Source organism: Taurulus bubalis (assembly GCF_910589615.1).
Source record: "Taurulus bubalis genome assembly, chromosome: 18".
In the NCBI taxonomy this organism is placed as follows: domain Eukaryota; kingdom Metazoa; phylum Chordata; class Actinopteri; order Perciformes; family Cottidae; genus Taurulus; species Taurulus bubalis.
The window spans coordinates 1,095,433-1,113,104 of NC_136606.1; the positions used below are offsets into that span (position 1 = coordinate 1,095,433).

At 43.5% G+C, this 17,672-nt stretch overlaps 1 protein-coding gene across 1 annotated transcript; it reads left to right on the forward strand.

Moving 5' to 3' along the window:
* Positions 1-1,250: 1,250 nt before the first annotated feature.
* LOC306750830 (NLR family CARD domain-containing protein 3-like) lies at positions 1,251-9,067 on the forward strand (the record flags this gene model as incomplete). The annotated part of the gene is made up of 5 exons (XM_079234305.1): positions 1,251-1,275; positions 4,005-5,796; positions 8,030-8,203; positions 8,657-8,699; positions 8,877-9,067. The coding sequence occupies 5 exons, from the start codon at positions 1,251-1,253 to the stop codon at positions 8,883-8,885; spliced, it is 2,043 nt and encodes a 680-aa protein (XP_079090431.1). The 3' UTR covers positions 8,886-9,067.
* Positions 9,068-17,672: the final 8,605 nt, after the last annotated feature.

Genomic DNA, 17,672 nt, shown 5'->3' on the forward strand with positions numbered 1-17,672 from the left:
TTATACACAGTGTGAGTATTTATACACAGTGTGAGTATTTATACACAGTGTGAGTATTTATATACTGTGTCCTGCTTATACGCGCAGGATCCATTTCTACCGGCGGAATGCGTCTTATTTATTTATTTATTATTTACATCGGTATGAAATTCTGATTGTGACATCATTATAAAATACCCCACAATATAAATATGGTCTCTCTTCATTACGTGTTGTAAAAAGTGTTTCCTCTCTCCAGCTCTCTGATTTTAATGACATACATAATACAAGTTATTGAGGGAAACAACATATTCAATCTTAGAAGACAGTTGTTTGTGGTCCTTTTGTTGTTCAGACCTACAATGAACACATTTTAACCAGATGGTGAATAAGAAAACAGATATAATATAGAACTTGAGTTTAATGTGTGATCGTCTCTGGGATGAAACTCCAGCGATCAGTCCATCAGCTGCAGCGTCCAATCACATAACAGATGAACAGCGAGGGGGCGTGTCCAGCGTAAAAACACTTCCTGGAAGCTCGCTCTCGGGGCTCCTCGATCATGGCTCCTCCAATTTCCCTCCTCACTCCTCACTCCTCACTCCTCACTCCTCCGAGCAGAATAAGAGCTTTGGGACGGCCGTCAAGATGGCGGCGCAGAACCACTTCCGGTTCAATCGAGGAGCGAGGAAACGACAATTTAGAGACTTGGGATGTACCAAGAGAGTTGCGCTCTTTTTTTTTTACGTGTGATAAGTGACTGACAGGCTTGTCCGTCCAGGGCGGGCCCGGCCGAGTCCCAGGGCGGGTGTGCTGTGCAGGTGTGTATGTGGATGCTTGTGTATATGGATCAGCATGTGTTGGTGTAGATGTTCATGGATGTAAAGGTTAGCATTTATACTCACTATAAGCTAAACTATTGATACTAATACTACTGTTTTGATTATTTACTATTTATTTTATTATGTTTATGTATTTAAATGTCAATGATTACTCTGTTGTGTTGAAAATGCAAAAAAAAAAGTGCAAAAAGAAAAGCTGTGATGTCATCAGAGCACTAACACACTTTAAAGCCTTCTACATGTCTGCAGTAACAGTAGTTTGTGTGTTCAGATCTACCTTAATGTCTTTGTTGTCATCAAAGATTCATTCTGAATAAAATCCTCTTGCTGTTTGCAGAGTTCAGTCCAGACAGAGAGCAGAGTCTCCAGGATCCACCTGTCTGTCCATGAAGAGTGACTTCTCCAAAGAGGAACCTCCATACTTCAGTAATGAACCTGGACCCTCAGACTCAAAGTAAGAGAACTTTAATAACTAGTTCATAGGACGGATTTTCAGTTCCTGACAATGTTTTCTGATGATTTGTGTTCACTAAAGTTTATCTTCCAACTAAAATGAGACAATATTTTGTGACACATTTTGTCTCGTCTTCCTCTTCGTCTCAGTGACAGCTGTCAGTCACATATAAAAGCTGTGACGTCATCTCAGAGGACCAATACACACTTTAAACGACCCAGTCCACCCCTAGTGACAGAAAAGGGAATGACACGCTTGGACCTGAACCTGAGACTCCACCTTTACCTGCTATAAGACATTTAAAATGTTTAACAGACATTAGAATGAAGGTCATAGGTCATGTTGCAGGATGTGCTTTGAGGCATTTGACCTGTTGGTGTGTGTGTTGTTGTGTGTTTTGCCCGTTAAGACTAAAACATCTTTGGGTGGTCGTGTGAAGAGAAGTGCAGAACTCGATGCGTTATAATATAACAGATTTAAACACAGAGGATGATGACCAGCAGTACAGTACTCCATGGAGGCGTCTCGCTCCAGCGATCCACGGCCCATTCACAGTCCAGCCTGCAAATAGTTCCTGTCTCACGCATCCATGAAGAAGAACCCTGCAAAGAGTTACGCAATCAGTCAAGGCGCTGAGCCTATGGCCTCTCACTCGTTAGTATTGCAGCACAATAACAGCTGGACATTCTACTAGTTTCTCAGGGACTGAGGCTCCTCTCCCTGAGGCTTTGGTTCTGTCCCTCTGTCACATCGTAGAGGGTTTGAGATGAACATAAAAACACATGAAATCAGAGGAATGCAAGCAGAAAATATGTTTATTAAATTTATTTACATTCATCAAACATTTCGTTTTGACAAAACGAGTAAATAGATCATTTAAAATGACTTTTACATTTAGCTGACGCTCTTATCCAGAGCGACTCACATGTCGCTCTGTAACCGCAGACACAGCGACGGGGAGCAGTTAGGGGTTAAGAGTCTCAAGGACACAACGACATGGACTAGAGGAGCCGGGGCTTGAACCACCAACCCTCTGATTGAAAGATGGGCATGCTAACCACTGAGCCACAGACTTCTCATCGCGTGAGGAAGACGTTCAAATCAGTGAATAAAAAGTATAACATAAATACACAATATGTGTTATGTAGTCACGTGATGTGTTTCAGCAAAGTGCTGTCATTCATATTCACACCATCAAGCCTGAAGCCTCTCAACTCAGCCACTAGAGGGGGTCAGTGAGGCCTGAGGGTTTCATTTTAGTTTTGGTGGAATAAACTATGTTCCACACACTACGAGCCTCATCACTGGATATCTGATCAAGGAGAGTTCAGCCTGCTGAAGTGCATGTTGAAGTTTAACATGAAGTCCACACGAGTCAGAACCCTTTCCATCCTGCAACAAGTGTTTTTAACAAGCTGCCACCACAGCAGATTGTGATTTTAGCATGATTTCAAAAGCTGAAGGACTAAATAAAACAACCTCCTGATTGATCAGTGTAAGGCCATGTGTATATATTATATATAGTATACAACCTATTTACCAAATCAACCCGTATGCACGTCACTGCAGGTATTTCCCTGCTGAACAGATCAGCTGATGAAACTGCTGTGCTTGTTTCTGACTCCGAGCTCCGGCTCCAGCGCCACATTTCTGACCAATAAGAAAGACTTAAGTACTGAAGACCTACAGTTCATTACCGGTCCTGCTCCTTCGTGCACGCCCCTCAGCTTCCACTCTGATTGGACGAGACAAAGCGGCCTCAGGCTGCTGGTCTACCACAGTATTTAAACCACTTCTAACATCAGTTCAAACCTAACTCAAGATCTCACGTCTTCATTCAGACTGAACTCTGAATTCAAACAGAAAAGTAACAACACTTTAACTGATCTCTGAACTTCTGAGCTTCTGACACTTTGGTCCAAATCTGGATGTTTTCATCAACAACCAACAAATCATTTTAGTAATAAAGAAATGTCTCCACAGAGAGAAGAGGAGTCTTGTTCCTGAGGAGGAGCTGATGTCCAGAACCAGAACCAGAACCAGAGCTGGACTGCAGGCAGCCAGTGAGAGCAGCACTGTACAGAGTAAGACCCTCCATGTCTCTGCTGATGTCTTCATGTCTGGAAACAGGAAGTGTTGTTCTCATACAGGAACTCTTGTTGAGTCTCACAGAAGACATTTAAGATCTGCTCCAGCAGACAGTTCTGCTCTGCATCCCTGTTCTTCTTTGAGAGACAATATGAACCCACAATACATAAATGAAGCTTATGTTTTGGTTTCATGATAGCGCCCCGTCTTTGCATGAACCAATCAGAATGCTGTTGGTTCTTTACTTGTCTCTTGCTGGGCTCAGTGAGCGTTGATCCAGGCCATGAATACATTTCCACTGCAGCCTCACAGCAGGAAAACCCATCTGAGCTGTTGAGGCTCTGTTTGGTAGCAGGTCAACAGCACCATGACGGAGACGGTCTCCTCCCTCAAACCAAAACCACGTCTGTAGCTCCACTGACTGGATCAACAGGTGTCTGTGCTGCTGACCAGAGAGAAAGCTCTCTGTGTTCACATCCCACTACTTTGTAGCTTCTAACTGAACCAAACTGAAAGTTACTTCACTCACGAGTCCTCGTCTGTACCTTCAGATATCGGCCTGATTTGATAGTTTACTGATTGTTTTAGTCAAATCAAAATCATGTCTTCTTCATGTGTTCTCTCTTGTTTCTCTGGTTCAGCAGATCGTGGTCTGCAGGAGGTTTTAGATGAACACAAGATCAGTCTGAAGAAGAGATGTGAACGTGTGACTGAAGGAAGTGGTGAAACAGGAAGTGGAACCCTCCTCAACAGGATCTACACTGAGCTCTACATCACAGAGGGACAGAGTGAAGAGGTTAATACCCAACATGAGGTGAGGCAGCTGGAGTCAGCCTCCAAGAAGAAGACCCTCCATGACACTCCCATCAAGTGCCACGACATCTTTAAAGCCTCAGCTGACCAGCAGAGACGCATCAGAGTGGTTCTGACCAACGGCGTCGCTGGCGTTGGAAAAACCTTCTCGGTGCAGAAGTTCACTCTGGACTGGGCCGAGGGTTTGGAAAACCAGGACGTGGGTCTGGTGGTTGTGCTTTCGTTCAGGGAGCTGAACTTGATCAGAGATGAGCGGTTCAGTCTTCTCAAGCTGCTCCATGTGTTCCATCCAACATTACAGAAGGTCCCAGCACAGCAGCTCTCTGTCTGGAAGCTTCTGTTCATCTTTGATGGTCTGGATGAAAGCAGACTTGCTTTGGACTTCATCAACAATGAGGTCGTGTGTGATGTCACACAGAAGGCATCGGTCAACGTGCTGCTGACGAACCTCATCCAGGGGAACCTGCTGCCCTCGGCTCTCGTCTGGATAACTTCCAGACCTGCAGCAGCCAATCAGATCCCTCCTACTCGTGTTGACCGGCTGACAGAAGTACGAGGCTTCACCGACCCCCAGAAGGACGAGTACTTCAGGAGGAGGTTCAGTGATGAAGAGCAGTCCAGCACCATCATCTCACACATCAAGACCTCCAGGAGCCTCCACATCATGTGTCTAATCCCAGTCTTCTGCTGGATCACTGCTACAGTTCTGGACCACATGTGGACCACAGATCAGAGAGGAGAGCTGCCCAAGACCCTGACCGACATGTACTCACACTTCCTGCTGGTCCAGACCAAGAGGAAGAAGCAGAAGTACCATGAGGGACATGAGACGAGTCCTCAGGAGCTGATGGAGGCTGACGGGGAAGTTCTTCTGAAGCTGGGGAGGCTGGCGTTTGAACATCTGGAGAAAGGAAGCATCATGTTCTACCAAGAAGACCTGGAGCAGTGTGGTCTTGATGTCACGGAGGCCTCGGTGTTCTCAGGAGTCTGTACAGAGATCTTCAGAAGAGAGAGTGTGATCTTCCAGAAAACCGTCTACTGCTTTGTTCATCTGAGTGTTCAAGAGTTTCTAGCTGCCGTCTACATGTTCCACTGTTTCACACACAGGAAGACAAAGGTACTGGAGGACTTCTTGGGAGAAGACTACAAGTATTCATCTCTGGAGGACTTCCTGGTGAGAGCCATGGAGAAATCCCTCAAAAGTAGAAATGGCCACCTGGACCTGTTTGTCCGCTTCCTTCATGGCCTCTCTCTGGAGTCCAACCAGAGACTCTTAGGAGGCCTGCTGGGTCAGACAGACAACAGTCCAGAAACCATCCAGAGAGCCATCAACAACCTGAAGGAGATGAACAGTAAGAATATCTCTCCTGACAGAAGCATCAACATCTTCCACTGTCTGATCGAGATGAAGGACCTCTCAGTCCATCAGGAGATCCAGGAGTTCATGAAGTCAGAGAACAGATCAGAAGAGATTCTCTCAGAGATCCAGTGCTCAGCTCTGTGCTACATGCTGCAGATGTCAGAGGAGGTTCTGGATGAGTTGGACCTGAACAAGTACAATACAACATATGAGGGACGACGGAGACTGATTCCAGCTGTGAGGAACTGCAGAAAGGCTGAGTGAGTCCAGATGTGATTAACTTTATGAATTAGTGTCGATCAGTAGTTTAGTTCTTCAAATATAGAAACTATGAAATTCGTAATAATCTTAAATAGTTTTCCAGCTGTTTGATACAAAGTTATAAGTCAGTTGTATTTAGTCTCAGATGTTCTCGTTGTCTCAAAAGCTGCGAGTGAAAACATGTTGATGTTTCAGTTGGTTGTGTTTTTTCTGTCAAGTTATTCTATTTATTTCTGATGTTCTCTTTGATGTTGATGTGATTCTTCCTCTATTCATCTTCCTTTGGGTGATGGAGGCGACATGTGAACCTGATACAACACATGAAGGACTTTAGAGGTCGTGTTGGAGGTTTTATCTCAGCAGCATTTGATCACAACATAGATCAGTGTTTTACTGTCATCACTTCCTGTGCTTTAGTTACATGAGGAGCTTCTGCAAAGGGTCTGACATCATCACACTTACAGGTCACACCTGATTATTTAAGAGTTTAAATCAGATCTGTATGGAGGACCAGAAAACAAAAACAATGCAACTTGAGTTCAGGGTTCGACCTTTAGATTGTTGAAATACATTTACATGAAAATTATTTTAATGTAACTGTTCTCCACTAAACTAAACACACAGAACAATAGAACACAATGAAGTGAGATGAAGAAGGTTTCAGGATGTCCCTGAAAACAAAAGCAGAATCTTTGTTAGAGGAACAGAACGTAGAGAAATGAAGTGATTGACAGGAGAGTTTGTAGCTTCCAGACTCACATGGTGGTCCATCAGTCAGTGAAGGTGATGTCAGTCCTGATGAGGCTGCAGAGTGTGAGGGAGATGAAGGAGGAGGATGAAGATCTGATGACAGCAGATAGAAAAGACTTGAATGCAAAGCTCCATGAAGGTGAGGTTGTGAACTGTGATGGTCTTCATGCCATCAGAAGCTGATGAGGCTGCTACAGAGACAACCCACACAGCTGCTGTGGTGAGATGAAACCAGAGCTCAGACTGGTAACCAGCAGCCCAGCACCGGCCCAAAGGCCTCAACAAAGCAGCTTTTAGGACTCCAGCTGGAGGAGACAAAGGTCTCTGTTGTGGTTACTAGAACTAGAGGTCAGCTGAGAGCAGTCGTAGTGCTAGTGGCTCTTCAACAAGTGATGCTGATGAATGACATCATCAAGCTACAGATGTAGAAGCTTCTAACTTATTTAACTTGAGTTCTTCTTGACAGCAGGTCTACCTGTTGTTCTGGGTTCATGTTGAGTCTCATTATCTGGAGCCAACAACCTTCAACACATGTTGTTCTTAAAGGGCCGGTTCCTCTTCGTTCAGGTCTTTCTCAACACAGTACTCACGAGTCCAAATGTCCCTTCAAGAGTTCTTGGTGTCTGTCATCGGTCCAGACTGTCTGTGATGTTCCAGGACTAAATCCACAGTCTAGTTCTGTGGAGGACACACTTGTGAAGTGGATCTGAACCAATGTGAGGCTTCACATGCATCAAGTCAGTCTGTGTTTGACACTGGATGTATTTTAACCTCCTATTCTAACAGTTTGGACTGGTTGGACCCAAATGTAGCATGTGCTAGCAAACAAAAGCTAAATCTACGTCTGACAGAAGTACCAGGATGTTGTGCTGATTCAGAAAAGATCTCCAGTATGTATCTATCTCTCCTGTATCCCACAATGCAAAGCGCTGGAACGACACAGTCTATGGTCACAACAACAACGGCCACACACGTCTTTGTGTTCTATTTCATCACTAAATTCACTCATGACAACTTTTGAGTAGAGAAATCAACAATGTAGGTTTACACACATCAACAGGTAAACGGTTAACAGGTAATAACTCTTGTGATGGACAGGTGACATGTGGCTGTTGTTGAAACACACCTGAGCACATGTGACCTCTGCTGGTAAACACATGAAGCTGCTAAGCTACCAGAGACACCAAGAAGAAGCTCATGGAATCAATGAGTCCTACATGTCTGATCTGATCCTGATCCTGTAGCTGCAGACCTGAGAGCAGCAGCATGGTCTTCATCTGTGTGGACATCAACAGGTTATGAATGTTGTGCTGACATGTGATGATGTCTGTAGAAGGCTGACATGATGATGATCCACAAGAACACAATGACAAAGAGAAAAGCTCCTTGATGAGGACATCGTCATGTTGAGCTACACATTTAAACCTCAACACATCTGATGGTTATGAACGATTATGATCTTCATCTTTATTCTTTATTCAGGTTGAAGAGCTGCTGGTTGTCGGATATCAGCTGTTCTTCTCTGGCCTCAGCTCTGATTTCCAACCCCTCCAGTTTGAGAGAACTGGACCTGAGAGGAAATGACCTGCAGGCTTCAGGAGTGAAGCTGCTGTCTGATCTGGTGGAGAGTCCTCACTACAGACTGGAGACTCTGAGGTCAGTAGAATGTTGGAGTCGGTCCATGCTGGTTCCAGCAGTATTGAACTAAACCCATAGAGGTCAATGGGTTTCTCCCTTGGGGGTCCCTTTACTTCCCTAACCCACCAGCACCAGTTGCTATAGCAACAACACATCAGAACCCTCACAGCCAATGAACAGAGGCTCCTGTACTGGGATTCAAGGTATTTCTACTGGTAATCCAGCCCTGGGTTTCTGCAGTGTTGGGCAGGAACTGTAGCGCTGCCCATGGTTAGCCTAGCTTAGCATGGGACTTCACAGTAGAGTGAAATGGGTAGTTTGTTGTGGTTCCTTGTGTTTTGGATCTGGACTGATGACACAGAACCTGACTGCAGTCAGCTGTTGTGTTTGCGGTGAGGACGTGATGCAAAGCATTACTTCTGTTATTTTAAACTTGTGCCATCCCTCTTGGTGCTGTGTTCATCTCTACAGGACCGGCATCGACAACGTCATCACAGCTGCCAAACCCCAACATGTGAGTACTGTACACAATGTCCCCATTCATCAAACTCTGGTCCGGTCCAGTCTGGTCTCACGAGGAGCGCGTCCTCATGGACAGAGAACATTTGTGTTGAGCTGTTAAGATCACGTCAGGAGGAGAGTTAAGAATTCAGGATTCTCTTTCTTTCTCTTTCACTTCTTCTCTCATCAGATGAAGTGAATGTGGAAGAAAAGCTGCCTGAGGACGACCAACAGGTGAGAGGAGCAGCTGCACGGTGTGAAGTCCTGCAGGAAGAACCAGGACTTGGACCTTGATGGAGGATCCACCTCCCAGACATCAGTTTCATGCATTATGCTGCATTGATACATCAGCTCATGGATACCACCTCCATCTGCATGATAACATCACTCCTAACTTTGTAATGATCTTCTTCTTCACTGGAGTCACGGTGTGCTTGAAGGTCTCTATACGATGGTTTGTTTCCTCTGGTCGCTGCGTTAATGAATCAGGAGCAAAGAACAGGAAGGTTGTGTTTCCACAGAGTAACGACCATGAAAACATTTAGAAAAGACAAGTTGGCTTTTCTGTTAGAATCACTAACTGTGCCTTTCTTCATTCCAACTATTGAAGAGTTTTATATGAAACCTTTCCCTCTGGTTTTGGTCTCAAACTCGACCCGCAGTCGTTTCTCCTCAGTCGGCAGGTTGTTGTTCTCCAGTTCTTCCACCAGGTGGCGACGCGCTCAAACCTTTCACTCGTGGTTCAGCCTGCGGGGAAACCGCTCCAACCTTTTGGAGGATTTAGAAGGAAACGGCGTCGTTGAGTTCCTCTGACCTCTGACCTCTTTTTGCGCTGCTCACCGTATTAATTCTCAGCGTTTCATATTTCATTCTTCTGCTTTGAGGTATTTCTGACTTTGTCTCCGATGAACTCGTCCAGCGTTTGTCCATGAAGAGTCTCTCGGCTGGTCGTCTGCAGGATGAAGCTCACAGAGTTCCTGTTTTACAGTCTTCATCATCATCCTCATCATCATCATCATCATCATCATCATCGGAGAGTACTCCGTCTGTTGTTGAGTGAAGTAAAAGTACCACCATTTAAACTCTTTGGTAAAAAGTATGTAAATAATATCTATAAAACGCAGTAAATGTATGAAAGTACTCTGCCGTTGTTCCGTTATTAATATGTATAAATATCAAGGTGCAGAGTCCTACATTGAATAGGGAGAGGCAGCAGAGTGTTGGGGTTCTCTATGTTAAAGGTTAAAGTTTGCTATGTGTGTTTCTTGTCTTTAATATAATGTAGTGATGCTCAGGGTGGAACAGAATGTGTCTTGCATGAGAGTACAGGATACTGTATACTGTAAACTGTATACAATATACTCTTGACATATAATCAACGCTTGGCAAGTTTTAATGTGTAACCTGAAAGGTTCAAACTCTTGTGTTTCTTCAAATACATGTGTATGAAAGTGATGTTAAATGTTCATTTATCTTCTGTTTAGACTCAGAGTGAAGATTGTAAAGAAGAGCGAACACGAGGCTGTGGAGCTGAGGTTAACGAGGAGGAGCAAAACAGAGCAGAACAAGTGGGGCTTTGAGAAAGATCATTTCCATCAGCACCCTGTGAGGGGTCAAGAGGTCAGATAGAAGACCAACAGTCAGGAGGTCAAGAGGTCAGATAGAAGACCAACAGTCAGGAGGTCAAGAGGTCAGATAGAAGACCAACAGTCAGGAGGTCAAGAGGTCAGATAGAAGACCAACAGTCAGGAGGTCAAGAGGTCAAATATTAGACCAACAGTCATATCATATATATATATATATATATATATATATATATATATATATATATATATATATATATATATATATATATATATTTTACAGTGTTCTTTGTCTCCTTTCGGACCTGGATTATTTGTGTGTTACACGTTTTCTCAGCATCAAACTTCTACATAAATCAACAAATACGTTCTGAGGTCTCTTTTCACTGGGGATGTGTGTGTGTGTGTGTGTGTGTGTGTGTGTGTCTGTGTGTGTGTGTGTCTGTGTGTGTGTGTGTATGTGTATGTGTGTGTGTGTGTGTGTGTGTGTGTGTGTGTGTGTGTGTGTCTGTGTGTGTGTGTCTCTTCCTCCTCCTCTGTGGGTTCTAGTGCGACTCCGTGATCGTTGTCGTGTTCGGGCTTCAAACACGTCACATGTCTGGTTTATCAATGACCTGATCAGCTGCAGCCGTCAGCTCAGAGCAACATGAGGTCGCGTCCCGATCGTGACACCAGACTGAGCCGACAGGACAGAGGTGCATTGCATCACATTTAAAACATACATGTATATATATATATATATATATATATATATATATATATATATATATATATATATATATATATATATATATATATATATATACACATATATACATATACATAAGCTTACACCAACAACCCCAGTGATAAAACACATGTGTACAACGTGTACAAGTACACAGAGGTGCGATCAGAGCGGAGCAACCCGGTCACACGTTAATTCAGACTCAGTGTTTCCATGGTTACAGCACATTTAAAAGACTTTTATCATGATTTGGTTTCAGGTCCAAACGGAGAAGATTATGTAGAAACATAAACAAGAAGCAATAAAATGATGAGGAGATGAACTCAGAAGCATCTGGTTTCATCTTCTGCTCGTCTTCATCAGGACTTCAACTCTTCATCTCAGATGTTTCACCTGTGATGTCTGGAGGACATTTTAATCCCTGAGAGAGAGAGAGAGAGAGAGAGAGAATGTTTATCTCATCTTGTTTACTCTCATCTTGTTTATCTCATCTTGTTTATCTCATCTTGTTTATCTCTCCTTGTTTATCTCATCTTGTTGATCTCATCTTGTTTCTCTTATCTTGTTTATCTCATCTTGTTTATCTCATTTTGTTTACTCTCATCTTGTTTATCTCACCTTGTTTATCTCACCTTGTTTATCTCACCTTGTTTCTCTCATCTTGTTTATCTCACCTTGTTTATCTCATCTTGTTTACTCTCATCTTGTTTATCTCATATTGTTTATCTCATCTTGTTTACTCTCATCTTGTTTATCTCACCTTGTTTATCTCACCTTGTTTATCTTATCTTGTTTATCTCATCTTGTTTATCTCATCTTGTTTATCTCACCATGTTTCTCTCATCTTGTTTATCTCATCTTGTTTATCTCACCTTGTTTATCTCATCTTGTTTACTCTCATCTTGTTTATCTCATCTTGTTTATCTCATCTTGTTTACTCTCATCTTGTTTATCTCACCTTGTTTATCTCACCTTGTTTATCTTATCTTGTTTATCTCATCTTGTTTATCTCATCTTGTTTATCTCACCATGTTTCTCTCATCTTGTTTATCTCATCTTGTTTATCTCACCTTGTTTATCTCATCTTGTTTACTCTCATATTGTTTATCTCACCTTGTCTATCTCATCTTGTTTATCTCATCTTGTTTATCTCTCCTTGTTTATCTCATCTTGTTTATCTCATCTTGTTTATCTCATTTTGTTTACTCTCATCTTGTTTATCTCATCTTGTTCATCTCATCTTGTTTAGTCTCATATTGTTTATCTCATCTTGTTTACTCTCACCTTGTTTATCTCATCTTGTTTATCTCATCTTGTTCATCTCATATTGTTTATCTCACCTTGTTTATCTCATCTTGTTTACTCTCACCTTGTTTATCTCATCTTGTTTATCTCATCTTGTTTATCTCATCTTGTTTACTCTCATCTTGTTTATCTCTACTTGTTTATCACATCTTGTTTATCTCTCCTTGTTTATCTCATCTTGTTTATCTCATCTTGTTTACTATCATTTTGTTTATCTCATCTTGTTTACTCTCATCTTGTTTATCTCATCTTGTTTACTCTCATCTTGTTTATCTCATCTTGTTTATCTCATCTTGTGTATCTCAACTTGTTTATCTCATCTTGTTTATCTCATCTTGTTTACTCTCATATTGTTTATCTCATCTTGTTTACTCTCATCTTGTTTATGTCATCTTGTTTATCTCATCTTGTTTGTCTCATCTTGTTTATCTCATCTTGTTTACTCTCATCTTGTTTATCTCTACTTGTTTATCTCTACTTGTTTACTCTCACCTTGTTAATCTCATCTTGTTTACTCTCATCTTGTTTATCTCATCTTGTTTATCTCATCTTGTTTACTCTCATCTTGTTTATCTCTCCTTGTTTATCTCATCTTGTTTATCTCTCCTTGTTTATCTCATCTTGTTTATCTCACCTTGTTTACTCTCATCTTGTTTATCTCATCTTGTTTACTCTCATCTTGTTTATCTCATCTTGTTTACTCTCATCTTGTTCATCTCATCTTGTTAATCTCATCTTGTTTATCTCATCTTGTGTATCTCAACTTGTTTATCTCATCTTGTTTATCTCATCTTGTTTACTCTCATATTGTTTATCTCATCTTGTTTACTCTCATATTGTTTATCTCATCTTGTTTACTCTCATCTGGTTTATGTCATCTTGTTTATCTCATCTTGTTTATCTCATCTTGTGTATCTCACCGTTATTGTTTATAACACCGTTTATAGATCACACCGTTTATAGATCATACCGTTTATAGATCACACTGTTTATAGATCATACCGTGAAGAAACAAACAGCTTTTCAGACGGTTTCTCCTCATTAATGTGAAAACTGGGTTTTATGTTTATTACTTTTTGTTGAAATGTAAACCTGCAGAATAAAGATTCCATTGATGTTCATGGTGGAAGCTTCTGTTCTCATACCCGCTCCTGCTGAAGGACTCGGCTCGTTGTGCCTCTAGTGGCCGGAAGAGAGAACAACACGGTGAAAGAAGTTCAACCGACTCATCAACGTAAACACAGGCTGTATTCATGTTGACTTCAAGTCTGCACAACAAAACACAACCTGCATATCAGCAAACGGCCCAGAATGCATTGCTTTCCACATGTACTTCACTGTACTACATCTCAGAGGTACATAGAGTACTTTATACTGTACTACATCTCAGAGGTACATATAGTACTTTATACTGTACTACATCTCAGAGGTACATATAGTACTTTATACTGTACTACATCTCAGAGGTACATATAGTACTCTTCACTGTACTACATCTCAGAGGTACATACCGTACTTCATCGTTAATCTTCCTCTTCCTCTTCCTCCTCGTCCTCTCTCCAGTCTTCATGTCCTGTAATGGCGGTGTGGAGCCACCAGGAGGAGCTGCAGCACAAGTTAATCACCAGCCTGACAGCCGTTTACGACCAATAACATGGAGGGACTGTTTAGTTGTTCGGCCTCTTTTCTTGTAGTTTTGTGTCTTTTTTGTGTTATTTTGTGTCACGTTTGAGTCGTTTTGTCTGTTTGTAGTTGTTTCATGTCTGTTTGTAGTTCTTTTGAATCATTATGTAATCATTTTGAATCTCTTTGTAGTCGTTTCTTATTCTCTTTTGTTGTTGTTTTCTGTGTTTCCGTGTTTCTTTGAGTCTTTTTGCAGCTGTTTGGATCGTGTGTGTGTGTGTGTGTGTGTGTGTGTGTGTGTGTGTGTGTGTGTGTGTGTGTGTGTGTGTGTGTGTGAGTGAGTGAGTGAGTGAGTGAGTGAGTGAGTGAGTGAGTGAGTGAGTGAGTGAGTGAGTGAGTGAGTGAGTGAGTGAGTGAGTGAGTGAGTGAGTGAGTGTGTGTGTGTGTGTGTGTGTGTGTGTGTGTGTGTGTGTGTGTGTGTGTGTGTGTGTGTGTGTGAGTGAGTGAGTGTGTGTGTGAGTGAGTGAGTGAGTGTGTGTGTGAGTGAGTGAGTGAGTGAGTGAGTGAGTGAGTGAGTGTATGTGTGCGAGTGTGTGTGTGTGAGTGAGTGAGTGTGTGAGTGAGTGTGTGTGTGCGAGTGTGTGTGTGAGTGTGTGTGTGAGTGTCTCCCTCCGTTCCCCCGGTGTGAGATGAGTAGCCGCCCCTAGCGAGCGACCTCAGCTAACAGGATGCTGCTCTGTGATGCTTTAATTGGTATTACAGGAACAGAAAGAGCTTCTCTGAGCGTTTTTAATATTCAGAGCGGCCGGCAAAAAAAACAGAAGTTAGAGTAAACGACATGAGATTGCCCTCTAGTGGCCAAGCGTCACTAAAAACAGCTTTAATTACTGTATCAACATCCATCACACACACACACACTCTCACACACACTCACACACGCACACACACACTCACACTCACACTCACACACACTCACACTCAAACACACACACTCACACACACACACACACACACACACACACTCACACACACACACACTCACACACACACACACACACACACACACACACACTCACACACACACACACACTCACACTCACACACACACACTCACACACACACACACACACACACACACACACTCACACACACACACACACACTCACACTCACACACACACACACTCACACACACACACACACACACACACACACACACACCCAGTGCATTTCTAAAGAGCATGAACCCTGAACTCATCAAACTCCACATCGAGTGGCTCTTTCTTTATGTTTGCACAACTTTATTGGCAATTTTACAAATAGGGCAATTACCGACATGCCCCGGGGCTCTGAGCTGTTTTTATTGGAGGAGCAGGAGGAGGGGGGGCGGGGAGGGGAGGGGGGGGGGGGATTAATTGGGTGAGAGTTTTTAATTTGGTGAGACTCTGTGAAGCTGCATGTGGGGAATGAGCCTTGGTGAGATTTACCTCAGAGAGGAGGAGAGGAGGGTAAAGGAGAGGAGTAAAGGAGAGGAGTAAAGGAGAGGAGGGTAAAGGAGAGGAGTAAAGGAGAGGAGGGTAAAGGAGAGGAGTAAAGGAGAGGAGGGTAAAGGAGAGGAGTAAAGGAGAGGAGTAAAGGAGAGGAGGGTAAAGGAGAGGAGTAAAGGAGAGGAGTAAAGGAGAGGAGGGTAAAGGAGAGGAGTAAAGGAGAGGAGGGTAAAGGAGAGGAGTAAAGGAGAGGAGTAAAGGAGAGGAGGGTAAAGGAGAGGAGTAAAGGAGAGGAGGGTAAAGGAGAGGAGTAAAGGAGAGGAGGGTAAAGGAGAGGAGGGTAAAGGAGAGGAGTAAAGGAGAGGAGTAAAGGAGAGGAGTAAAGGAGAGGAGGGTAAAGGAGAGGAGTAAAGGAGAGGAGGGTAAAGGAGAGGAGTAAAGGAGAGGAGTAAAGGAGAGGAGGGTAAAGGAGAGGAGTAAAGGAGAGGAGGGTAAAGGAGAGGAGTAAAGGAGAGGAGTAAAGGAGAGGAGTAAAGGAGAGGAGGGTAAAGGAGAGGAGTAAAGGAGAGGAGGGTAAAGGAGAGGAGTAAAGGAGAGGAGGGTAAAGGAGAGGAGTAAAGGAGAGGAGTAAAGGAGAGGAGGGTAAAGGAGAGGAGTAAAGGAGAGGAGTAAAGGAGAGGAGGGTAAAGGAGAGGAGTAAAGGAGAGGAGGGTAAAGGAGAGGAGTAAAGGAGAGGAGGGTAAAGGAGAGGAGTAAAGGAGAGGAGGGTAAAGGAGAGGAGTAAAGGAGAGGAGGGTAAAGGAGAGGAGTAAAGGAGAGGAGGGTAAAGGAGAGGAGTAAAGGAGAGGAGGGTAAAGGAGAGGAGTAAAGGAGAGGAGGGTAAAGGAGAGGAGTAAAGGAGAGGAGTAAAGGAGAGGAGTAAAGGAGAGGAGGGTAAAGGAGAGGAGTAAAGGAGAGGAGTAAAGGAGAGGAGGGTAAAGGAGAGGAGTAAAGGAGAGGAGGGTAAAGGAGAGGAGTAAAGGAGAGGAGGGTAAAGGAGAGGAGTAAAGGAGAGGAGTAAAGGAGAGGAGGGTAAAGGAGAGGAGTAAAGGAGAGGAGTAAAGGAGAGGAGGGTAAAGGAGAGGAGTAAAGGAGAGGAGTAAAGGAGAGGAGTAAAGGAGAGGAGGGTAAAGGAGAGGAGTAAAGGAGAGGAGGGTAAAGGAGAGGAGTAAAGGAGAGGAGTAAAGGAGAGGAGTAAAGGAGAGGAGGGTAAAGGAGAGGAGTAAAGGAGAGGAGGGTAAAGGAGAGGAGTAAAGGAGAGGAGGGTAAAGGAGAGGAGTAAAGGAGAGGAGGGTAAAGGAGAGGAGTAAAGGAGAGGAGTAAAGGAGAGGAGGGTAAAGGAGAGGAGTAAAGGAGAGGAGTAAAGGAGAGGAGGGTAAAGGAGAGGAGTAAAGGAGAGGAGTAAAGGAGAGGAGGGTAAAGGAGAGGAGTAAAGGAGAGGAGTAAAGGAGAGGAGTAAAGGAGAGGAGGGTAAAGGAGAGAGGGGTAAAGGAGAGGAGTAAAGGAGAGGAGGGTAAAGGAGAGAGGGGTAAAGGAGAGGAGTAAAGGAGAGGAGTAAAGGAGAGGAGTAAAGGAGAGGAGGGTAAAGGAGAGGAGTAAAGGAGAGGAGTAAAGGAGAGGAGTAAAGGAGAGGAGTAAAGGAGAGGAGGGTAAAGGAGAGGAGTAAAGGAGAGGAGTAAAGGAGAGGAGTAAAGGAGAGGGGGGTAAAGGAGAGGAGTAAAGGAGAGGAGTAAAGGAGAGGAGTAAAGGAGAGGAGTAAAGGAGAGGAGTAAAGGAGAGGAGGGTAAAGGAGAGGAGTAAAGGAGAGGAGTAAAGGAGAGGAGTAAAGGAGAGGAGTAAAGGAGAGGAGGGTAAAGGAGAGAGGGGTAAAGGAGAGGAGGGTAAAGGAGAGGAGTAAAGGAGAGGAGGGTAAAGGAGAGGAGTAAAGGAGAGAGGGGTAAAGGAGAGAGGAGTAAAGGAGAGGAGTAAAGGAGAGAGGGGTAAAGGAGAGGAGTAAAGGAGAGGAGGGTAAAGGAGAGGAGTAAAGGAGAGGAGGGTAAAGGAGAGGAGTAAAGGAGAGAGGGGTAAAGGAGAGAGGAGTAAAGGAGAGGAGTAAAGGAGAGAGGGGTAAAGGAGAGGAGTAAAGGAGAGGAGGGTAAAGGAGAGGAGTAAAGGAGAGGAGGGTAAAGGAGAGGAGTAAAGGAGAGGAGGGTAAAGGAGAGGAGGGTAAAGGAGAGGAGTAAA